Here is a 26,015-nt window from a genome sequence, read left to right on the forward strand (position 1 = left end):
AGCCTCTCGGCCTTTATCAGGCTTTGCCTCCTGGGAGCGAACACTCCTTTATGTCACCTCACCAACTTGTTCTCTTTTGGACTTCCCTGCTTTAATTACCTTCGCCATTTAATTTTAATTGTTAAAATTAATGTAATAAGGTTTTGTCAATTTTTTCATGACCAGTGCAAACCCCTCCCACCCCCCCACCAAAAAAAGAGCACACCAAATAATAATAAATAAAGAAAACATGTCCTTTAATGACTTCACCGCCTTTGGGAAAACTCAAGGAAGTTTCTCCTGCTAAATAAAACAAAGTCCTGGGGTCTGTGGAACCAACTGGAATAATATCGCCCCCCCCCCCTCGCTTTCGTCTTAAATATAAAAAAATAAACATAACAGCAACCAACCAGGAGGAAAAAAAAAGCATGGCAGTCCTTTTCCATTGCACCCACAGGACACAGCAGAAAGCGACTCGGAAACACAGGCGGTCCGACCCCTCGTCACAGCTTCCTGGGCCAGACGGCGGCGACATGGCAATGCCTGGAGAACGCTCACGAATGCGATAACACAATGGAACCCGCACACCTCCCGACCCCTGATGCGATGGATCAGCCACAACAGCACTGCACGTGACAACGATGCGCGTGTCTTTATGTCTGTACAAGGCAGGGCCGCTGGCTTGCGAAGGAGAAAGGGAATTTACAAAACATCGTTAGGCTGTCTCGAAGCTTACTGGGACCTCTTTATATGGTAAACAGCGGCCTCTGGTGGTCTTCTGGTAGAACTGACAATGAACTACCGCTTGTAAGTGTGTTACCTTTGTGCTCATCTGTATTAGGAACTGTACATTGTGTCGGAGGAGCGAGCGAGCGGCTTTTTAAATAGATATTTGCTCCCATATCCCCCCTCCTTTACCTGTCCCTGTGGCTGCGTGTTCTGATTATGCGGGGCCAAGAGGAACATGGAACTGTAACACAGCTAAGTCATTGGAGGTGTGTCAGTCTGTGCTTAAACATCGGTGGACTTAGTTAAGGTAAGGAAGCGCAGTTCTTTTGCGAAACGTACGGCGAGGGAGCGCGTGTGCTCACAATGTCCTGCTACCAAAAAACTTTTGAGTGTTGCATTGTGGGAAAGGGGATCATCGCAATGGACACTGAAGTTCCCGTGTGTAAACAGTAAACAGACAGAGAGAGGGCACGGGGTCCAGTGCTCTGCGGGGAAAAAGGTGTCTGTAAAAACATGTTTTTATGGTAAGTGCTCCCCCTTTTCCTTCCCTCCTTTCGTCTTTTCTCTCTTTCGAACGAGTCCTGCGTTTCAGGTTGCCGTGGTAGTGAGGATACCCCTCTCTGTGCAGCAAAGGATTTAACGTCTTATGTACAAAAAGGAAATCAAGTCTTAGTGATTCTGTTCATAACAGCTCCAAAACAGAAAGGCTCCCTTTCCCAAATGAGTCTCTGTGCAGGGAAAACTACAGCGAAGCACAAAATCTCTCCCGCTTTCAAAGTCACCTGAATCTGCAGAAATAAATTATGAGGAAACATTTATATTTCATATATACACGTGTGATCGGCCACTTCCGCCAAACCCGTCCTCCCTCCCCGCCCAAAAATTCCACTCGAAAAATCACTTTGATTGACATTACCCAGCATTCCATTGGATCATCAGGCAGGAACAGGCAGCGGAAAGTGAGTGTGCTGGAGGAAGGTGGAAATGGGGGGGATAGATTCACTAGAACCTTCGATTAAGTGGACTGCAGCGTGAAGCTGACTCCATATTGTCCCCATAGTGTGGTGGATCTTCCAGTCCCGTTTAATGATTACACTAAAAGAGCTCAGTGCTGAACCCTGTTCTCAGAGGCCACACCCCCCCCCAGGGCCTTACGCTACTATTTTTCCCAAGGGGAAAAAAACGTGTGCCCCTAAGCTGAAAAACACAGGAGCACAGCAAAGCATCCCAATTAGTAGGTGTGCTCCTAAATGATTTTATTCCAGTTAGCACAACACCCATTCCCGGGAGCAAAAGCTCTTAAAATGGGAGCGCTGCAGAGTCCCGCCCCCCTCCCTCCTCCTCAGACGGATAGACTGACGGACAGCTGGACGGACGAACGGGGGCTCAGCCCAGCAGCAGGCCCGACAGGGCGTTGAGGTCCCGCATGTAGGGGTTCTCGCTCAGGATGCGGTCGATGCGGGGCCTCTGGTCGGGGAAGATGACGTACAGCTGCCTCTTCAGGTCCGCCGTCTCGCCGGGGGAGCGCTGGGGCGGGGGGGAGGGGGACGGGCGGGGCGGGGCCCAGCCGGGCGGCCCCGTGTGGGGCCAGCGGGACGGGGGCCGGGTCTGGGGGGCCAGGGAGGGCCGCGGGGCCGACTGGAGGGCCTGGACGTAGACGGGCGGGGTGACCCGGAGCTCTGGCCTGGAGGGCGCGGTGACCGGGCTGTGCCTGTGGGGAGGGAGACCGCACAGAGTTAGAGTGAGCTCTAAGAGTGAGCGACAGGACCTCCCTGTAAAGCCTTCACGGGCTACACTCCTGCACACCAACGCTCAGAAACAAAACCCTCTTTCAAATCATTTTCATTATGCTTAGTAACTGAAAATAAGTGTATGAATATGCATTTGATCCTGGGAGAAAGAGAGATAGAGAGAAACAGACACACACACACGAACACACACACACACGTGCGTGCACACACACGCACGTGCACGCACACACACACACACACACACACACTCACACACACACACTCACTCACTCACTCACTCGCACGCACAGACACACACACACACACACACTCACTCGTATGCACAGACACACACACACACACACACACACTCACACACACACACCTGAAGTCCTTGCGTAAGAAGTCCTCCAGCTGGGGGCCATGCTTGCCGAGGGGGTCATCTGGGATCAGGAAGTGGTCTTCCACAAAGGTGAACTGCAGCAGCCTGCAACAACACAGCACTGACCCTGAGTCTGTGTGCAGCAACACAGCACTGACCCTGAGTCTGTGTGCAGTAACACAGCACTGACCCTGAGTCTGTGTGCAGTAACACAGCACTGACCCTGAGCCTGTGTGCAGTAACACAGCACTGACCCTGAGTCTGTGTGCAGTAACACAGCACTGACCCTGAGCCTGTGTGTGCAGTAACACAGCACTGACCCTGAGCCTGTGTGTGCAGCAACACAGCACTGACCCTGAGCCTGTGTGCAGTAACACAGCACTGACCCTGAGCCTGTGTGTGCAACAACACAGCACTGACCCTGAGTCTGTGTGTGCAGTAACACAGCACTGACCCTGAGTCTGTGTGTGCAGCAACACAGCACTGACCCTGAGCCTGTGTGTGCAGTAACACAGCACTGACCCTGAGTCTGTGTGTGCAGTAACACAGCACTGACCCTGAGTCTGTGTGTGCAACAACACAGCACTGACCCTGAGACTGTGTGTGCAACAACACAGCACTGACCCTGAGTCTGTGTGTGCAACAACACAGCACTGACCCTGAGTCTGTGTGTGCAGTAACACAGCACTGACCCTGAGTCTGTGTGCAGCAACACAGCACTGACCCTGAGTCTGTGTGTGCAGTAACACAGCACTGACCCTGAGTCTGTGTGTGCAGTAACAACACTGACACTGAGTATGTGTGTGCAGTAACACAGCACTGACCCTGAGTCTGTGTATATTAAACAGCACTGACCCTGAGTCTGTGTATATTAAACAGCACTGACCCTGAGTCTGTGTATATTAAACAGCACTGACCCTGAGTCTGTGTATATTAAACAGCACTGACCCTGAGTCTGTGTATATTAAACAGCACTGACCCTGAGTCTGTGTGTATTAAACAGCACTGACCCTGAGTCTGTGTATATTAAACAGCACTGACCCTGAGTCTGTGTATATTAAAGAGCACTGACCCTGAGTCTGTGTGTATTAAACAGCACTGACCCTGAGTCTGTGTGTATTAAACAGCACTGACCCTGAGCCTGTGTGTATTAAACAGCACTGACCCCGAGTCTGTGTGTATTAAACAGCACTGACCCCGAGTCTGTGTATATTAAACAGCACTGACCCTGAGTCTGTGTATATTAAACAGCACTGACCCTGAGTCTGTGTGTATTAAACAGCACTGACCCTGAGTCTGTGTATATTAAACAGCACTGACCCTGAGTCTGTGTATATTAAACAGCACTGACCCTGAGTCTGTGTGTATTAAACAGCACTGACCCTGAGTCTGTGTATATTAAACAGCACTGACCCTGAGTCTGTGTGTATTAAACAGCACTGACCCTGAGTCTGTGTATATTAAACAGCACTGACCCTGAGTCTGTGTATATTAAACAGCACTGACCCTGAGTCTGTGTGCATTAAACAGCACTGACCCTGAGCCTGTGTGTATTAAACAGCACTGACCCTGAGCCTGTGTGTGCAGTAACAGCACTGACCCTGAGTCTGTGTGCATTAAACAGCACTGACTTGCGGTTATGCCCCTAACCTCTCTTTGATGATTTGTTTCCATGCCTCCGATGTGTCCACAAAATCCCGCAGGTTGTCATTGGTGACGATGACCCCGCCCGTCTTCTCTGCCAGGTGGAGAAGGAACCTGGCAAAATGAGAGGGACAGGTAAGCTCACAGGCGAGTATGAGATTATGAATGAGGTGCGTTGTTTGGGGTGTGAGAGGGTGAGGTGGGTTCAGTTTTGGGGTGTGAGAGGGTGAGGTGGGTTCAGTTTTGAGTGTGAGAGGGTGAGGTGGGGTTCAGTTTTGGGGTGTGAGAGTGTGAGGTGGGTGCGGCTTGGATGGCATAAGGCCAAGAGGCGTGTAGCTTGTCCTGGAGTGTGTGGGAGGGGTACCTGTCGTCATGGGAGCAGATGCGCTGCCCGCACACCTCCCGGGAAGGGGTGAAGGACAGCAGCCGTAAGTCCTCCAGCTGGCTGAGGAAGTGCTGCTCTGTGGAGACAGGAAGCACACACATACACACCTTTAATAACTGCATAGAACACACACACACACATACATACATACACACACCTTTAATAACTGCATAGAACACACACACACACACATACACACGCCTTTAATAACTGCTTAGAACACACACACACACACACAAACACACGCCTTTAATAACTGCATAGAACACACACACACACACACACGCCTTTAATAACTGCATAGAACACACACACACACACACATACACACGCCTTTAGTAACTTCAAAGAACACACACAGATGCACGCACACACACACACACGCGCGTGCACACACACAGACGCACGCACACAGACACGCATGCACACGCGCACACGCACGTACACACACACAGACAGACAGACAGACAGACGCACACTCACACACGCCTTTAATAACCGCAAAGAACACACACACACGCACACGCTCGTACACACACACACGCATACGCGCACATACACACACACACAAACCTGCGAAGAACACACACACACCCACTCATTTCAGGGCTGGAGATCTTAGAAGTTTCGGGAATTGATGGATGCCACAACAAATACTATTACATTACAAAGTGCCACAGGGAAATGTTTAAGATTCATTTGTAACTTCTAATGAGCTCATTTAAGGTCAAGACTTGCAGAACAGGCTTTTAGTTATTTAACAGGGTCAGAATGTTCTAAACAAACAAACAAACTTGAATTTCAACTGGGGGGAAGAACTGGTTCCCCCGGTCCATAGCAGGAAACGGGAGTGGACATTTTTGGGAAATTCCAAGATTCCAGCTTCTGTTAAACACCCCTATTGCAGGCATGCATGTGTGCTCAAACACACACACGCATGCATACACGCATACACACACACACACACACACTCACACACACTCACACACCTGTGATGTTGGGGTCTCTCTTCTGTCTCCACTGCGGGACACACACACACACACACTCACACACACACACACACACACACACACACACCTGTGATGTTGGGGTCTCTCTTCTGTCTCCACTGCGGGACACACACACACACACACACACACTCACACACCTGTGATGTTGGGGTCTCTCTTCTGTCTCCACTGCGGGACACACACACACCTGTGATGTTGGGGTCTCTCTTCTGTCTCCACTGCGGCACACACACACACACACACACACACACACTCACACACCTGTGATGTTGGGGTCTCTCTTCTGTCTCCACTGCGGCACACACACACTGACACACACACACACACACACACACACACACACACACACCTGTGATGTTGGGGTCTCTCTTCTGTCTCCACTGCGGGACACACACACACTGACACACACACACACACACACACACACCTGTGATGTTGGGGTCTCTCTTCTGTCTCCACTGCGGGACACACACACACACACACACACACACACACACACACCTGTGATGTTGGGGTCTCTCTTCTGTCTCCACTGCGGGACACACACACACACACACACACACACACACACACTCACACACCTGTGATGTTGGGGTCTCTCTTCTGTCTCCACTGCGGCACGAAGACGGTGATCTCGCGGTGGCCTCGCTTCCAGAAGGTCTCCACGGCGATGGCGATCCCGCGGCAGGAGAAGAACCGGTGCAGTCCGTGCCTGCAGAGGTCAGGGGTCAAGGGTCACGCATAAGGCCAGTTTCTGTGGAGTTACTGTGAACAGCAGGGGGGTCAGCGAACGGTGATGCTCACACGCGCCTCGGAGTACCGCTGCGCGTATGCGTCCGCGCGTGTGTGCGTGCCACGAACCGGCGCGTAGGTCAACACTGTCTGCTTATGCAGCACAGCTCCCATCAGCCAATGAAAGAGCAGAGCCGAACCGACAATGGAAAAGAAAAACTTCCTAAGATACTCAACTTGAGAAGCTTTACCAATGAGATTCTCCGAGAGAAACTTCGAGATGTGCACAAAGAAGCAGAGGACCTAGCGAAGAAGAGGATTCTAACCGCACCCCCACTCACAAAGAAGCAGAGGACCTAGCGATGAAGAGGATTCAAACCGCACCCCCGCTCACAAAGAAGCGACTGACAGAAGCGTTGAGAATGCGCTCTGAGTACCAGGTAGGACCCAGCCAGTAACCTGCTGACTGCAGCACGGAGAGACAGTTCAGTTCCATCGTCTGGGGGGGGGGGGGGGGGGGGAATTTCAGACAGGAAACGAGCCCAAGCTACACAACAGCCTGCGCCAGCACAAAAACCCACCCAAGAACACGGCGCTGTCGAGCTCCCAGGAGAAACCGCGCTGCTGAAGTTTCGGTCTGAAAAGACATCCTGTGACCCGCGGCCGACGCCTCAGCCCGCCATCGGGCCGGCCGACGAGGCCGACGGGCTTTCCTCCCGGCGCCGACAGACCGATGGTGCGAAAACCTCCGCCTCGACGCACCCCCGCCCCTCTGAGACCCCGTGACCCCACAGGACCTACACACAGTGCTGAGAAGCGCTGACGTCCACCATGTGCTTTATGAGAACGCCGAAGATAACGATTCATTTCATGACACAGGGAGGCGCCCTCAGATGTAGGTGATTATTCACTCTAGCAAGATTCAAATATCCAAATAAAAACTGATTTTTCTGTGAATTTTTCCGCTTTTAAAAAACGTTGAGCACTGTAGCGCCACCCTGTGGTTGAATCGGGCCAATCCTTCTGGCTTGTCCACACAATAATGCTGTCAATAAACACATTTTGTCAAACAGTTTGGGATTTATTAGCTTTCTGGTAAAAAAATCATATGCACACAAAAATGCATTTACCGCGGGCACGTTTTTAAGTGTAGCAACTTTTCTGATGCTGGGATTTTAGATATTTGCTAGTAGAGGATATATTCCAAGTTTCGTGGAAACCGGTCAGCAAAAAAAGCAAAAAGAATGAACAAAAAAGAATTTTGATTCCAGGTCAAATGGTTCAGGGGTTATGGCCTATAAAAGTTTGGATTTTCAACCGTTTGCTATAGCACCACCAAGCAGCCAACTGAGGACAAAATCTCTCGATCACCATTTAAAGTACCCCTCAATCAATTGGCAAAGTTCGGTAAAAAACGACCAGGCGGTTTTACCTGAATTGCAAAAACCTGAATTAAAAAAATAAATAAAATAAAATGAAATAATAATAATTATGCCAAGGAAAACAATAGAGAGTCTTCGAACCTTCGGTGCTAGGCTTCCTAATAATAAAAGGTTGTACTTATGTTGTGATTTTCAAGATCTCAAAGCACTTGTTTCTCAGTGAACAGGGGGAACTCACCTCCATGACCACCCACGTGTATCACCCACCTGGGTGATGCAAGGCAGCCATTTTGCACCTGAGCGCTCACCACACATTAGTTTTTTTTTTGTGTCAATTTGCTGAGAAAATTGGGCTGCAGTGCATTAGATGAAAGGTGCTAGAAAAAAAAAAGCTAATCGCTTTATTATTAAGAAATTAACCGTGCCAACTCAGATATGCATGTTTCTAAAAGTGGCCGTGCTCGACAGCAAGGATGGAAATCCATGTATTCTGAGAAGAGGAAGCACACTCTCTGCGTGTGTACTGAGTACATTCAAAGCAAGAATCAGCACAGAACCAATCACTGATCTGTTTTCGTGGAGTTCCCCTGTAATGGAAAGAGGACATTTGCTGCGTGAACACAGAACAGGGATATCAGCCAACTGGGAAACAAACTGGCCACTGATCCAGACGAATGGGAGTTCTGGGATGAGATCATATGACTGATTAACCTAGAGAGCAGTATGAGAGCATGACACCTCACAGACACAAATGAACATGTGCATACAATCTCTCCCTCTCTCTCACACACACACACACACACACACACACACACACACACGCATTTCTCTCTGTGTGTCTCTATCTGTCACACACACACACACACACACACACATTTCTCTCTGTGTGTCTCTATCTGTCACACACACACACACACACACACATTTCTCTCTCTGTGTCTCTATCTCTTTCTCTTCCTCTCTCATACACACACACACACACACACACACATCTGTGTCTCTATCTCACACACACAGGCGTATCTCTCTCTCTCTCTCACACACACACATTTCTCTCTCTGTGTCTCTATCTCTTTCTCTCCCTCTCTCACACACACACACACACACACACACACACACACACACACACACACACATCTGTGTCTCTCTCTCACACACACAGGCGTATCTCTCTCTCTCTCTCTTTCTCTCAGCTGTACGCATGAGTGAGTACGTGAGGCCCCTGATCAGAACAAGGCGATTTCCTGGAAAAAGACAGAAAGAAAGAAAGAAAGAAAGAACGAGAGGTCAAAAGAACAGACAGAGTCTGAATGAAATAGAGGCCGACGCGCTGGGAAATCAGACCAGAGGAAACTGCTAATCAGAGAGAGACTGAGAGTGAGTCAGGGGCCGGTCCACGCCTCCCACAGATAAGACTGCAGCCCCGCCCACTCACCACACCTGCCCTCTGGGTTGGCCCGCGCACGTCCTCGGGAGCCCACTCCCATACGCGGCTGACGAATAGGGTTACGGGAAGCGCCGCATGTGTGTTTGTGTTTTATTTTTACACTTAAAAGAGTTCCGGGCTGACTGAGGTCACAAGCACACCTCTCTCAGCCAAACACTTCCTGCACACACACACACACACACACACACTCTGTCACACACACAAAATACTCAAACTCCCTCATTCTCAATTATACTGTACATCTCCTCACACACACACACACACACACACTCTGTCACACACACACACACACACACACAAAATACTCAAACTCCCTCATTCTCAATTATACTGTACATCTCCTCACACACACACACACACACACACACACAAAGGACCGTTGCCCGAGGCAGATAAAAAATAAGCTTTCAGGCAAGTTAGCTTTACTCTTGTGGTTGCGACTTGAGTTAAAAAAAAAAAAGAAAAAAAAGTTCAGTTGTCAATCTATGGCCCATCTCTCTTCGATTGAAATACGGTCACAAGATGCCACTTTGTGATCACACCTCTGTGCCGCAGCCGAACGCAGGCAGGGCTGTGGGCCTCTCTGCGCAGTCAGCGCAGCTACAGTGCTGCGTCAGCGAGACGCAGAGCTCGGAGCGCGGTGCCGCCTGCGTTTTCGCGTTATGACGGTCGGTCCCGCCCGTCCTGGCTGTCGAGATCACGGTCTGAAATTTCTGAAACCTGACGCAGGCCAGGCGGCTAAAGCTCCCACCGCCACACGCGCCACCTCTACACCCAAACAAGTTGCCAAGTTGCTGGACGCAAACGGAAAGTTGCTGAGTGAATTTCCTTGGTGGGAGTGACGATTCCGTCCAGCTAAACGATTCAGTGCCAAGTGATTCTATTCGAGGGGAATAACTCACTTTTGGGGCGACACAGCTCAGGAGGTAAGAGCGGTCGTCTGGCAGTCGGAAGGTTGCCGGTTCGATCCCCACTCTGGGCGTGTCGAAGTGTCCCTGAGCAAGACACCTAACCCCTAACTGCTCTGGTGAATGAGGGGCATCAATTGTAAAGTGCTTTGGATAAAAGCGCTATATAAATGCAGTCCACTTACCATTCAGATATTGCATACAATATCCGGCCAGGCCATTACACTTTTACAGCTGGCTAACGGCAGCCAATGATGCCCAATGACGTTCCGTTGCAGGGAAAACATTTGGAATTCAACTCAACTTTTTCTATTTGCTCTTCCGTTCGATTTTTATATTCTAATTCTTTGGCAATTATACGTGATTGTTGTTTAGAGGATGAAGAGTCTTCTTTCCTCCGATTAAAACAAGGTACAACACATCCATATCTAAGAAACAGCTGATTACAAAAGAATGATTCTATTTCAATGGCTCTGAAATCGAGAAGGTGACAGTGTTGCCCGGTTACACTATCCATCACCACATTGAGTTCAAGCTTTACAAGTCAAGGGGAGAAGACAACCGAATCCCGATATATATCGTTTTTTTTTGGGGGGGGGGGGGGGGGGAGAAGAGAAGGAGGAGGAGCAACACTAAGGCTAAGTTCATAACCGGCCTTAATGCTCAATTGTGATGTTTTGCTCAGATCAAATCCTTTTTGCATTTTACTTCACATTCATGCCTGTAACTCACCGATATCCACTGTAAGTGTGAACACACCTCAGCCTTGAAAGAACATGCACGCACGCATTAACAACAAAATAACGTAATATTTGTGAGACGGTCCATCACGGAAACAAGCAAAATAGCGGCGCAAGCACTGGGTCGAGTCCTAAATGGCTTACTTGCTTACTATTGAGTACACAAGTTGCATATAACTTGTATACTCAACAGTAGGCAAGTAAGCCGTTCTGGACGTGGCCCGAGATTGTTCGCTGTGGAGGTTGGACGGCGCTTCGTCCGCTGCTGAGGGTGAGGGCGAGGAGGAGGAGGAGGAGGAGGAAGGCCAAGGGAGCGACGACGACAGTGACCTGCGGCTGCCCGGTGAAGTACGACGTTAAGAAAACCACAGGAATTCTGACCTGACGGTTCTCAGTGGTCACATGGCCACAGTGCGTGCAGCGGTCACATGACCACAGTGCGCTCGCAGTGGTCACATGACCACAGATCCAGGCCCCGCATATGGAAGTGGCCCAAACGTGATATGAAGAGATATGATTTGGGCCACCTCAGCATGTAATCTGAACCGTAGGGTCTAAAGGTCACCGCAGGGCAGCGGGAGGAGTCCCGTTTGTGATCCAGGCGTGCGCTCGATGGGCGTGGGCACTTTCGTCTTTAGATAAGCGGAATACGCCAACCCTTTCTTTCTTTCCTTCTCTCGCGTATCATTCTGCACGTAGACTGCCCAGTCCGTAACCCATGGACACAATCACCAGCTGATGATATCAGAACACTGCCTTTTGACATGCTATCAATCATGCTTGATATCCTTTTTAGACTCAGGTCATTTTATGTCCCGTGAAAAGGTTTGTGTTTCGTCATGAATTTTTCCTTAGCAACTAAATTCTATTCACCCATTCATGAATGTACTGGGGCGATTATTAATAATTAAACAATTTTAACAGCGTAAGGGAAAAATGAGAAATGACTTTTTACATATATTTGCTTGCTTTTATATAACCTTAAGAAATCATTTAAATTGCTTTTCTGTCTAACTGAGAATTTTTGGGAGTGCATAGCCCCTCCCGCGCGTGTTCCTATTTCCCCCGGAAAACTGTCTTTGTATTTCTCCATTGTTTTTAGTCACTGTGACATGATAGCCTTGAAGAAGTCAGAACGTCTGAACAGGGCCGCACCTCAGAAACCCATGTTTTTAACCAATCAGAGACGAGCTGCAAAACTGCACTACGTGCAGTTTGAGACAGACAGGTTTTGGGAAAACTCTCCTATTCGGCCGAATAAAGGTATCTGAACTGAATATTGTGCGTAAGTCTGTTGGACTCTTCTCACCGACCGGGGGAAAACTGAGGTAATTTCCACCACAGTAATTTGGCGTAGTCGGCAAGATGGCTAACTTGATTCCCTTTTCAGACGCTTGGAACAGGGAAACACTGTGCACAGCCGGGATTCTTGGAAATCTCGGAAGTTTCGACTCTCCGCGGCCTGTACGTAAAAGGACCGGAGCAGAAACGAACACCCGAGACCAAGGGCCGTCTGGAGGAGGTGATCAATACGCGATCCGAACAGCAAAGGAAAAGGTGAGAACATAACATCACTTCTTAGGCTGTGGACCTTTGGGTTGCTGTCCCCTAAACGTAGGTTGTGGACCTAAGAGTTGGAGTCCCCTAAGCACCACAAGCAGAAATTGATTTCAGCTAATAATATTACAAATTAACCGCTATCACCATTGAAGCCCAGTCAATAAACTAAGAAAGAAAGAAATTTGAACAACCAGAAATGTTTTACATAGCATCATATGATGTTTAATTCGAGGGACCGAAGGGCAGGTGCCTTCGGTCCCCTGATGTCAACCTCGTGCGCGCACTCCCACGCAAGCCCTCTATCAGCTCTACAGATCAGAGCCCCGGCGGAGGAAGCAGTGCACGCGTGCGGGAGGCAGAGGTTCCTGGGTGTGAAGCGCGCCGTCGCGTTTACTGGAAGATCTCCGGCCGCCCCCGCGCTAACACCCACACCAACCCTCGCTCAGCAGCCTGAGGTCAGCCCGAAGTCGCTAGCGCCGACAGCTCACGCGGAGGTGAGGTGCGCTGCACCTGCCGCCAGAACGAACGCTCGCTGCATCGGGTTCTCACGAAAGCGAAGGCGCTCCTTTCGGACGCCGGGGTCGACACGCGGGAGAGGACATCGTCCGCGGAGGGGACGTCAGGAGAAGCGGAGAATAGAAAGAGGGGTAGGCAGCGGGTGGGGAAGGGCTTAAGAAAAGAGGGAAGAAAAGAGAAGGGGATACAGACGGGTATGAGAGCGAGAGAGAGGTGTTGGCTGAAGGACGTGGGATTGAGACGGTCCTCCAAAGGGTTGGCACCGTTCGCCCCGCCTTTTTTTGCCGATTTCCATCGAACAATCGAAGAGCAGAACCAAACCGTGGTTAGTCAGAATCAGTGAAAAACAAAGACGTGGTGCGGTGTGCCTGTGTTTTTTTCTGCACATGACTGCAGGTGCATTACCAAAAGCAGCCAATGGCCATCCACTGCTCACATGAGGTGGGAGAGAAGCCTCAGAGCCACCTGAGCTGTCAATGACACTTGTGAGGACCAATCAAAATGATTCGTTCTCCACAATGCACCTGTGTGATTGGGTGAAATTCAGAAGGGGCTAGCGACACGCGGTGTCTCAGCATATTATCAGGATCTTACAGCTTCTCTCTACAATTGCCGCTGCCCCTCACCCCCTGAACAAGCGCGAACCCGCAATAGCTGCGACCGCACACGCGCATGCATCCATGCATCCACGCATCCACGCACACACCCTCACACAAACACGTGACCTCTTCTTTGGCTCATGTCCAACCTTTCCACAAAATCTTGTGCAAACCTGTGAATCCATTCTGGAGTTATGCGCCTTTTTGTGATAGGCCATGCCCATCGCCACGCCCCCTCTTGGTCAATCGGCCTTGAAAGTTACTCAGCTCTACCTTCGGTCATGACCAACCTCCATGCCAAATTTCAGCCTCCTGGGGCGAAAACTGTGGCCGCTACGGGGTGGGACACTTTTGTGGACCAACCGACCAACCGACCGACAGACAGAGCTATAGAGAGCTGCGGTCGCAGCTAATAAAAATCAGGACAGAGTGAAAGCACCAACGCAGCCCTTTTGCTTTCAGTGACTGTGAAACCGAAACAGCAAAAGTACAATATGTACCAGGGCTGGGGTAATTACCTTTTAGCTTGAATTTCAGGAAAGTTTCCGATTTTGAGTTCAGAAAAAGAAACAAAATTCAGCCGATGAGCTAAAAAAATGTCTACGTTTTAGCCTGCGGCGAACAGCTTGATAAGTTTCAGCGGAGTATAATAGAGGGATTCATTTGTGGTTGTTCAACGGTCCTCCTGAGGTTGAATATTGCTACAATTAATCTGCAGGGACCGACAGTTCTTTCAGTGCAAAAACTGACTCACTGTAGAGATCAACATACGTTCATTCATTCTCAGCCAGGAGCGTAAACAGCATCAACCAATCCTGCTAGTTTGATGTTACTGGCGTGAAATCCAACAAACAAAGACCGAATGTGGCCTGAAAGCTATCAAACAGCGTCTGCTATTCGCTATTTTAAGGCTCATCCAAAAATGATTGCTATTGGTCGGAAAGCATTGAAAAAGGATTCCAATTGGTCAATGGAGAAGGGCTGCCGTTGCCGGGCGGGTGAGAGCGGACGGAGAGCACACTCACATCATGGCCACGTTGCTGCCGTCGATGATGATGTGGCGGAGACCCGGGTTCCCGGGCTCGTTCTGCAGGGTGAGCCGGTAGGGCGTGCGCAGCGACTGCTGGAACCGGGACACGCCCGTCAGGGGCGCGGCCTTCGGGGGCTGGGGCTCGCAGCGGGCCGGCTGGGGGATGGGGCTGGGGGCCGGGGCCAGGGCGGGGATGGGGGTGGAGGGAGGGGGAACCCGGGCGGGCCCCACGGTCTGGTAGGAGCAGCCGGGGCGCTCCAGAGTCTGAGGGGGGCGCTGGGTGGTGCTGCGGAGGGGCGTCATGCTTTCCACCCGCTCGGGCCCCAGGGTCCTAGTGCCCCGGGACAGGTAGTCCATCTTGGCCACGGCGGCAAAGTTGGCCCTCGCAGCCGGCCTGGCCTTGACGGCCGCCCCCGCTCCCGCTCCCGGCCCCGCCCCTGGTCCTGGCCGCGCCCCCTCGCTGCCGTCGTCGTCGGCGATGACGATGATCTCCTGGTGGCCCGGCGGGATGCCGGTCCTCCTCGGGGGGCCGGCGGGGTGGGCGGGGGCCAGCCCGCTGTGCGCCGGCGGGAACATGCCGTTGCTGCCGGGCTGGATGTTCTCCTTGGACTTCACCTCCGCGTGCGCCCGGCCGTGGGCTCGGTCCTTCTCCCGGCCCCGGGAGGACGAGGAGGAGGAGGACGGGGCCGCGGAGGAAGAGGCGACGGCGGCCGGCTGGCAGGAGGGGCTCGGGGTCCTGGGCTCTCTCGTGCGCATCCCCGCCCCGCCCCCGGACCCCGCCCCCGTCCTCTGACTCTCCTCCACGATGCGCTCCAGGAGCAGGAAGGTGTCCTCCCTCTGCCCCGCCTCCTTCACCACCCGCTCCACCACCTCCTGCTGGTAGCCCATGGTCCGGAAGAAGTTCACCAGGCACTTGAAGTTGGTCTCGGGGCTCACGCCGTCGGCGCCTTCGTCCGAGAGCTCGCTGGAGTCCAGCACCAACACCGCGTCGTCCGCGGCGGCGGCGGCGGCGGCCCCAGAGGCGGCGTTGGCGGACGGCTTGCCGCGGCCCTCGCCGCCGATGCAGCACCAGTCCGTCTCCAGCTCCTCGTCCCGCCGCTCCTGGGAGAACTGGCGCTTGGTGTCCCGCGCCTCGCTCTCCGAGGAGCGCCGCTTGTGGCAGGGCCGCCCGTTCAGCACCACCTCCCCGCCGCCCGCCCCCACCGCCTTGTCCTCGAAGGTGGCGTCCAGGATGCGGTTGGACAGCTCGGTGACGGGCGTGCTGGTGCGGGAGCGGTCCAGCGGGTCGGGGGGCGGAGGCTCCGGGGGCGGGTTGGGCGGGCCGGCCGGGGCCGAGGCTCCGCAGGCCAGGCCCAGCAGCTCCTCCTTCAGGGCGCTGGGGAGCAGCAGGAGCTCCATGGCGTACTTGTCGGCGCGCTCCTCCACGAAGGTCTTGAAGGCCCGCTTGACGGCGGGCTCCGTGTCCCCCGGCAGGCTCTTGTTCTCCTGGAAGAGCGCCACGAACTGCTGCACGCGGCTCTGCGCCATGACGACGGCCTCGGCCCGGCCCAGGAGGCGGAGCCGGCCCGGCTCCAGGACCGCCACCTCGGCGCTGGTGTCCCGCAGCAGCTGGTCCAGGAACAGGCCCCGCGCGCCCACGAAAATGCAGTGCATGTCCGCCGGGTACACCTCCACCTTCTGGAGCTCCGGGTCACACAGCCCCTTCACGTACTCCTGCAAGGACAGCACAGCGTCAGGAAGAACAGGGAAGCACACCCCACAGCATCGCGGCTTCTCCTCCTGGAAAGACCCGCACGACCCTGGAGGAGCTGAAATGCAATTCAATTCATGAGCTGCAAAAAAAACCTCACAATACCCCCTCGCGCTCGAAGCTGAAGTGGCAAGCAACTGAAAAGTTTTGTTTCTCCAGAAGCCCTTGAACGGAAGTCAATGATGATAACTAAACAATTATTGTGTTTATATGATGAGCTTACATTTCATATCACACACCATATGCACTCCTGTAACTTTCACCAGCAATAAAAATGAAATACAAATTTTTAGTTTTGAAATTTTGCGGTGATGACGGTACTGAGCTCAATTCCGCGGTAGGCATCACATGACTGCGGTATCGCGGTCCCCCAAGTCAAGGGGACCTCCACCTCACCCCTGCGGCAAAAAGAAAACAATCCCATGGACACTTATTGACTGGGTCGTAATCCAAGAGGGAAAGAGTTATGCAGGAAGTACACCAGTACTGAGCTGAACGTAGGCTAAGATTTCACCGGCTTGTCACCCCGGGGAGCAAAGCAAGCACTTGGCTCGAGAGTTAGCGAGGATTTTCACATTTCCTTGTGCCTTGAACACGGGTCTTGCCCAAGACAATGCTACTTTATAGACGAAACTGCGTACAGTAGAACACCTGCGAATGTCCCAGTGTTTACATAATGCCTTGCCCTGCTCGTGCAAGTGCGGGTAACCACCTTCAGCGTGACTCAGACGCACACAGAAAAGTACACACATTATCCAGGAGCGGCACAGCAGTGTGTAATCATTTATTGTGCTCCTATAAAGAGCACAGTACAGTCCAACAGATAAGAATTACAAGAGTGCCTTCTGAAAGGCGACAGTACCATTGCCAGGGGCCCTGTTTCAAAATGGCAGGAAAATCATCTCCATTTGAGAAGTTAAATACACAAACTGAGCAAATACGCCTAATCGTCCAGGACCTCGTACCTGGACTTGCTAAACCGGGACAACCGACTGGTTACATCAAACTGAAACTACAAGAGGATGACTGGCTACCTGGGTCTAAATTTAGCTTTTCAGGTCACCTGCCAAGGGCAGGGAAAGATTTATCAGCTAGAATTGTTTCTTTAACCACCCAACAATATTTTCATTATTTCATTTTATATTTTATATTTAAGCTTTTCGAATGAATTTCAAGTTTAGATTTTATTGCAAAGAGACAATTACAAAGAGAAAGATCTGAGTGAAAGCTCTTATTCAAAACGTTCTTGTCTTGTGAGCAATTAACACTGCATTAACTGTTCAGTGTAAAAGAAATTGCCACAGAAATTTAGCACGTTTGTGACACAAAGCACAGGCCACGGTACAGTCCGTGCTGTACAGAATCTTGGAGCACCCTTGTCATTATTACACCATCTTTTGCAAGACAGTCTTCTTCCCTGTTTTTTTCTGTTCAACTGACAAAAAAAATCAAGAGAGAAACCACAATGCCAAACAGCGAATCACAGGGCTTTTTGATCTGAGAATGGGTACAGTGGACAGTGGCATATCACGATTCCTGCATCGTCCTGGCCCCGAAAATACAGCAGATTAACTAACGATAAGTTACAGTTTCAGGGGGCCGTCTGGGTAGGGTAGAGGCCTACCACCGCAGAGACCCAGGTTCAATCCCCGGCAGCGGTACTTCTGGCTTGGTCAGACGTTCCTACGAACACAGTTGGCAGTGCTCGCGGGTGGGAAGCCGGTGAGGGTATGAGTCCTGATTGTTGCATTACCGACTCCTAGTGGTTGGTCGGGGCGCCTGTTCAGCAGGGAGGGGATCTAGGGGAGATAGCGTGAACCTCCACACGCGTTATGCTCTCCCAGTGAAACTCCTCGCTGTCAGGTGAAAAGAAGTGGCTGGTGATTCCACATGTATCGGAGGAGCCATGTGGTAGTCTACACCCTCCCCAGACCAACAGAAAGACAGCGCATCGACCAGGACAGTGATACACTACACACTCAACTGAATGACTGAAATTTCAATCCAAAGGTTACAGATAATTGGCCAGCTGAATTATTTTTACTTCACTATGGTACGACCCGGGGTCAACCTTTGAACCAAAAACCATTCACAGCTGAATCTTAGAATGTGGCAACACCTTTACAATCCAGCAAAGATCCTTAGACACATGACAGAGTCGTGGCTTCGCTGGATGATTACATTTCACTGCAGATTCCATTCATGGTGCCACCATGTCGATATGAATTCTAACAAACAGCGCCATAGAATCAAGTGGGACTTGAGTCATCACATTTTAATGTCAGCAATGTTGAAAACTCCACGGCTTTGGAGCCACAACCGCTGGTGAAATGCTGACTGCAGATTAAGAACAATAGAAGCTAATGTTTTAACCTAAAAAACAGCCAGCAGCCAAAGCTGCAATGCAAAAACAAATGGTGAAACCAAACCCGTTAATTCATTTGCGTATATTATCAAGCAGGCTAATTTTTGAATAAAATAATGAGTACTTCAGTACTCAAACCCATCTGTACTGAATAATTTTGCATTTTAGATCCCACAGGCAAGAGCCACAATCTATGCAAAAGGGTTGCACGCATCCACGGGCAAACTGATACTTCTTTCTCTTTCGTGTTCACGGTATCTGGGGGTTTCGTGATGTCTAATGACCTTTGACAGACTGATGCTCCAGACTCTCAGCCGAAGCAAACAACCGGTGTTTGCGTCAGAGTGCACTCCGACTGTTTGTGTTGTTTACAGATTCTTATGAATGACACCAACACTGACTCACAGCCTAGCGACTTGAGGAGGCCAGGATCCAGACACAATCAAGCAACAATGATACCGTGGGAAGGAAAGCTGATTTCAACACCAAGTGAGACGGGCTGAGGATTGGGGAGGGGGGGGGGGTGGGGGCGGGGTGTGGGGCAGTTTCTATCTTGTGGGACTGGGGTGGGCGAAGGGTGACTATGGCCACAAAGAACGGTCCACGCCGCCTGAAAAGGTGGGGGGTTCGAGGTGCGTTTCCTGCGTTGCTGTGGCCTTTCACGTCACTTACGATAATTCTACCGGAGAACGTTTACCGACAGGTGACTGCGAGCGACTTCAGAGACAACTGGCAGCAGTGACTCACCTGCACTGGAGCGATTTTACATACAACCGCCGTTTCTGACTCACTTTGAATTCAGGCCTCGTTGTAGTAACCTGTTAAACACACCCACCCGCTTGACTGCGCGCTCACAGACACAGGTGTGTCGCCCATGTTCACGCTCTAGGACTGACGGTGGGGTGCATGGGGTTTTCCCCCTCCCTCAACACTGAGCAGTGCAGCGGAGGGTGGCGGTGCTCTCAGCCAACCGGCTTAAAAAAACTTCGCCAACTGCTTAGTGTCAGTAACATACCTGCTGACAATATCAGCACATATCACACTGCCCTTCTTTAATGACACAGTTTGCCCTGACAGGGTACCAAGTAGCACCAAATATACGTGAGTGATCAGCATCACGAACAAGGCTGACAGTAACTAAAGTTTTCTGACGAGTGGTGACAGTGTGGCCGATATAGACTTTCTATGTATGAGAACTGAAGCTATGAGGCTGTTAGGGGATTTTGCTCAAACAGAGATGAATCAGCGGCCGGGCTGGGACTTCCTGCAGGAAGGCTTCTACAACAGTCATGACACAATCTAAATTCGTCCCTCCATGGGTTGCGCATGGTTTGGCGATTTCGCACAGATACCAAAAGTAGGAAACGGAGAGACAGAGCGATTGTGTCAGAGGGGGTTTGTGGGGTTTCCGTTTTTGTGTGATCTGAACGGGTCTAGCGGGGGCTACACGTTTACTGGCACCAGTAACAGCGTTTTCCACGTTGAGTTTGACAAAGGCCAGCCGATGCCAGTTTGGGGAGAAGATGAACTCGACCGACCTTGGGTACCGTAAAGGCGGGGGCGGAACTACGTTGTGCGTAGAGGGGAAGAGCCAGGGCTGTCCGAAACTGTCAAAACTGTACTAGAATCAAGACAGGGAAATAACATAAATTACCAAGGAACACGTGGAAGGGAACGTTCCATTCTAGCCGGACCATGTGTTCTATGTGCATGTATGACTACCAACTTTTATGAAAGATCACAACTTACATGCAACATACAAGTTTGTCTCCCAATACTTTGAGGGGGGAAAAAACTGCTGCCAGCCATCCAACATTATCTATTTGCGCTGCGTAGGAGTGAGTCATAATGCAACCACTACCTTTCTACTAGAACCACAATGCGTTGTGCTCTGGGTATTAACCAGTTAAGTCAGGCGGAGATGTAGAATGATTACACAACACGGGATTCATACTGGGACATTCCACACAGCAAACCAAGATAAGGAAGGAGGAAATACCGTTAGATCCCTGCTTGGTATTGTAATGGCGAACCTGCAATGCTGGTCGTATTAGTAATGTTGAGCCAAGTAAAGTAATGCGAAATTGCAAGCAAAATGAACTACAACATTCAATAGCATACAAAACGCACTAACAAGAGTCTATCTTGACACCGCAGAACCCAAATTCGCAAATCCAAGTTCAACCTTGTCCAATAATGTCACACTCCACTGCGATACCAACCGACGAAGTGTTTAGGTTAGACAACCTAAGGTTATATTTAAACAATTGAAAGGCACAAGGAGACATTCGTTGTGTGTTTTCAGTATTATCTGAAACTACGTATGTATACACCGAATGCTGTAATGTTAAGAGAAGTGTAACACGTCAAACGTTACCTTAGCCTTTGAAACATCCTCTCTCTTTCCCTTAAGCTGAAGCCAAATTTGCCGGGACGCTTTGGTTCCGTGGGCTCCGGTTGGGTCTAACAGGCCGATAATGGTGAACGCCACCTCAAAAACCTGCTCAACCCGAGGCTTGACGCATTTCAACTCCTCCTGCTTAGCCTCAGGAACTGTGAACTCGTCCACTGTCAGCGCGTCTTGTTGCTGCTTTTTGACCGGCGCAGACAGCCTGCCTCCCGGAGGCTCCGAGCAGGTTAACTCGGTGATTCGCTTCATCCCGAGGAGGGGCCGCGTTGTTGACATTCGGTCCTCGGTGGTTATTTCAGTGTTAATATTGCTTGTTAGTGGAGTTTTTACTCTTTAAAGCACTCAGTGATGAATGAGTCGTTTTCTCCCTTCATTATTTTCGTACGACTTTCTTCCTCGTTCCTGTGTTCTTCGTACCCCCTTTCGTTACCAAGTTTGCTATAGCTAGCTACATCTATGACATCTCTCGTAGCTACCCGGAAAGTCCCAATGACGTCATCAAAATACGACCGCGGTTTAATGTTTATCTCACTTATCTAAGTAGCTAACTATATCAGCAATGTATCGTTTCAGTCTTGCTCAATATTATTGTGCAAGTTAACAGAAATGACAATTGCAATAATGTACTTTCCCAAAATAAACTAATATGATATCCTAATCCTTATTTTATGCACTTTATGTACTTCCTATATGTTTGTAAAATAATAAAATGTAGCTTAGACATTAGGCCTACCACCAGCACTTTTGATACAAGAAAACCACTACTATTTCTATCGCTACAAACGCAACCGCTTCTAATGTCCTAATTGAATACGTTTTGCATCTCATTGATTTAAACATCACACCACTACGCCAACTCATATTCAAACTTCGTATTTACAACTAGCCTACATGCAGCAGTATTTTTCTAGTATTTTTCTGAAATGCTCGACTGCTGCAGAGTACACCAACATGGTATGCCATCCGCTAAATCCATAATAAAACGATCCCTATATAGCAAAACAGCAGTGATGTAGCAGCTGTAAAATAACCAGATGTGCAGCAAAAAGCTGCAGAGTATAACATTTCTTTCCCCAGAGAGCAAGGTGTGCCGGTGAAGTTTAACTTTTGAGATTCTGACACTTAATAATAATATATTTTATAAGCACTTCTCCGATCATCCTTTTTGCGAAACGTTTTCTGGCACTTTCTGTTCGCTTAATGCGCTTCTGGAGTGATAATGATGGAACCGAGCCAACGCTACCCACCTATGTTCAATCTAATACACTTGTAAAGTTATTTTCTCTCCAGATAACACGTTTCTTAAGGAAACTTAGAAAAAACAGTTAAAATATAGCAATGCATATTTATAAATCAATGTCTGTGACGCATGGGCTTTAATCAAATAATTGCGTCCCGGAGTGGTAAGGCTCCGTTTTAAAAATTTTTTAAAGCCTAGCACTCCGCCATCACATTTTTCTATTTGGTCCTGTTTCACCTTTGAAGATAGTGCCCTCTTGTGTCATTTTCAGGAATGACAAATTACGCACTTTTCCCCTCCAGCCAAGAACCGGATGCAAGTTTAATGTGTAATACAGGACAGAAATTCTGTATAATCTACATGTATTACTCAGTTATTATTGAGTTAAATAGATAATCAAAGGAGTTCCTACTCCCAGTCTGTATAAATAGTAAATATGAGTTACTGTTTATTTCATTTTTTATGTGCACATTTCATCTTTGCCAGGACACAGCTTGGAGCCGCTTGTCGTTAAGGGGGCACACCAGCTATACCTGATACATTTTTTAGGCAGACTTGGCCTCTTGATTATTAAGCAGACAGAAAAGACAGAGAAGAGTGCATAAGAGAGAGCTCCAGTATATCGTTGCCTATCATAATTTGAGGGACAATGTTTGACCACCAAATTAATGAATGAATTAATGAATTATTCATTTTATTTTTTTGTCATACTACTACTACTACTACTACTACTAATAATAATAACAATGTTTGTTTTGTTATCACAGTTAGATAGCAATTGTTCTGTTCAATTTAAGTTCATGTTCTAATGTACACTACATTGCCAAAAGTATGTGGACATCTGACATCTCATCCAAAATTATAAGCATTAATATTGAGTTGGTCCACCCTTTCCTGCTATAATAATATCCACTCTTCTGGAAAGGCTTTATACAAGATGTTGGTGCAGGAATTTGCTTCCATTCAGCCAGAAGAGCATTAGTGAGGCTGGATACTGATTGGGCGATTAAACCTCTTTTGCAGTTTACTTTCAAATTGATCCCAAAGGTGATGGATAGAGTTGAGGTCAGGGCGTGGTGCAGGTCAGTCAAGTTCTTCCACAACCTTCTAAAAAAAACAAACAATTTCTATGTAAAAATATGTGTGGCCAGTGGCATTGTCTTGCTGAAACAGGAAAGGGCCTTCCCCAAACCTTCGGGGAAGTACAGAATCATCTAGAATGTGATTGTATGCTGTAACATTAATATTTGCCTGCACTGGAACTAAGGGGCCTAGCCCAAACCATGAAAAACAGAAGCAGACCAAGGGGTGTCCAAATACTTTTGGTCATACAGTTTATTTATCTATCTCTGTTATGTGCACTTTGGCAATATTCTGCAAATGTATTTCATGCCAATAAAGCATTATGAATTTGAATTAGAGAGAGAGAGAGAGCAGAAAATGAGGAGAGAGAGCACAGAATACAAAAGAGGAAATAAACGAAAAGAGAATTGACAGAATGAAAGAATTGAGATGAGAGAAGGAAGAAAGGCACGGAGTAAGAAGAGAGACAGCAGAAACAGAAATGAGAGGAAAGGAGAGAGGGAAGAAATGTTGAAAAAATGAAGAGCGTGAGGGGAGAAAGCAAAGAGAAAAGAGAAAATACAAGTTGTGGGACAGGTAGAGGGAGGCGAGGAGAAGATAAAGAAGGAACACATCCTTAGAGAGAGAGAATGAAACACACAAGTAAAGAGAGGGAATAGGTGGGGCTGTGGGAGGTGTGTGTGTGTGTGCGCGCATGTGCCCATGGTTACAGAGACTCTGTGTGTGTGTCCTTGTGTGGGTGAGAGACGCTGGATGAACAGGAGTTGCAGGGAGAGGAGAGGGAACAACGGTGGGCCTATTATCAGGCTTCGGGGCCTTGAGATGGAGGAGACAGCGCTGCACAGACACACAGCCCATTCAGGGCTGCACTGAAAGCCCCGGCACAGCTGCCACTCTGTCTCAGAAACAAGAAATCAAGGGTGTACAACACACACACACACAGACACAAAGACAGAACCACACAGACACACACACACACACACACACACACTCAGACACAAAGACACAGAACCACACAGACACACACACACACACTCACAGAACCACACAGACACACACACACACACACACACAGACACAAAGACACAGAACCACACAGACACACACACACACACACACAGACACGAAGACACAGAACCACACACACACACACACAGACACACACAGACACAGAACCACACACACACACACACACACACACACAGACACAAAGACACAGAACCACACAGACACACACACACACACACACAAAGACACAGAACCACACACACACACACACACACACACACACAGACACACACAGACACACACACACACACACACAGACACAAAGACACAGAACCACACAGACACACACACACACACACACAAAGACACACACAGACACACACACACACACACACAGACACAGAACCACACAGACACACACACACACACACACACACACACACACAGACACAAAGACACAGAACCACACAGACACACACACACACACACACTCGGAGCTACACTCACATGCACACAATGCAAGCAGTTACACAAAACCTACATGCACACAAACCCACCCACACACATAGCCCACCAGCTTACATGCATGCACTCACAAAAAACATAACTTGCACATACACCTACACACCTAGTCCACATATGCATTTACAATCACAAATATATGCACACATAAACAAACACACACACACACACACACACACACAAAGAAAACAAACCAGCAAACAAATTGCAGAGAGAGCATTGATGAAGAAACCTTAATGTGAATAAGCACAGATTTTTTAAAACGTAGACATTTCTATAATGGTGATTAAGAACTGCTGTTTTACCCGTCTGTATTTCTAGTCTCTCTAATGCTCTCTTTCAGTGACTGGCTCTAGGTGGCGCTCTCATCCTCGTAACCATCCCGGCTGCCGCCTGCAAGCCTTCCCTCCCACCTTGGGAGAGTATCGACTAGAACGTAATGCTCAAATCGATATGTTTCATTATTTGGACCCCAGACCCACGGAATTGGGGCACATTTCCTTTATTAAAGTTCATTGAGGAGAAGTACTGTTGAACAAGAGGAGGCAGCACGGATCCTGTGGGGAGATGACTGTAATATCTGTCCATGAGTGCGTCCATCCTCTGTCTCCCCCCCTCCCCCCATCACCCTCTGCAACCCCCCCCCCCCCCACTGTAGCTGGGAAGGAGATGCGTGGATACGATCGCCTGATGCCCCCTAGAGGGAAGAAATAGAACAGCAGTGCATTAACTAACACCAACACCTTCACATCAGTCATGCCACATTCTGTTCATGTCACGTTTAATGCCACCTGTCAATCTGCCCAAGAGAGCAAGCTACCTGTCTATCATTCTGTCTCTCTCTCTCTCTCTTTCCCCCCTCTC

General features: G+C 49.4%; 1 protein-coding gene across 1 annotated transcript; it reads right to left on the reverse strand.

Annotated features, from left to right (window-relative positions):
• Nucleotides 1-219: 219 nt before the first annotated feature.
• On the reverse strand, nt 220-22,482 carry n4bp1 (nedd4 binding protein 1). The gene is made up of 7 exons (XM_035419135.1): nt 21,266-22,482; nt 14,769-16,486; nt 6,441-6,571; nt 4,829-4,925; nt 4,471-4,578; nt 2,824-2,925; nt 220-2,419 (listed from the first exon to the last, which is right to left on the reverse strand). Exons 1-7 carry the CDS (start codon nt 21,572-21,574, stop codon nt 2,095-2,097), a joined length of 2,790 nt encoding a protein of 929 aa, XP_035275026.1. The 5' UTR covers nt 21,575-22,482; the 3' UTR covers nt 220-2,094.
• Nucleotides 22,483-26,015: the final 3,533 nt, after the last annotated feature.

Source organism: Anguilla anguilla, chromosome 5 (genome assembly GCF_013347855.1).
Source record: "Anguilla anguilla isolate fAngAng1 chromosome 5, fAngAng1.pri, whole genome shotgun sequence".
In the NCBI taxonomy this organism is placed as follows: Eukaryota; Metazoa; Chordata; class Actinopteri; order Anguilliformes; family Anguillidae; genus Anguilla; species Anguilla anguilla.

Coding starts and splice junctions, on each gene's coding strand:
- n4bp1 (XM_035419135.1), bottom strand. CDS start 21,574: ATGTCAACAACGCGGCCCCTCCTCGGGATGAAGCGAATCACCGAGTTA. Junction 6,572..14,768: donor GGCAGCAACGTGGCCATGAT/GTGAGTGTGCTC, acceptor TGACCTCTGCAG/GCACGGACTGCACCGGTTCT. Junction 2,926..4,470: donor AAACAAATCATCAAAGAGAG/GTTAGGGGCATA, acceptor GTGTTGTTGCAG/GCTGCTGCAGTTCACCTTTG.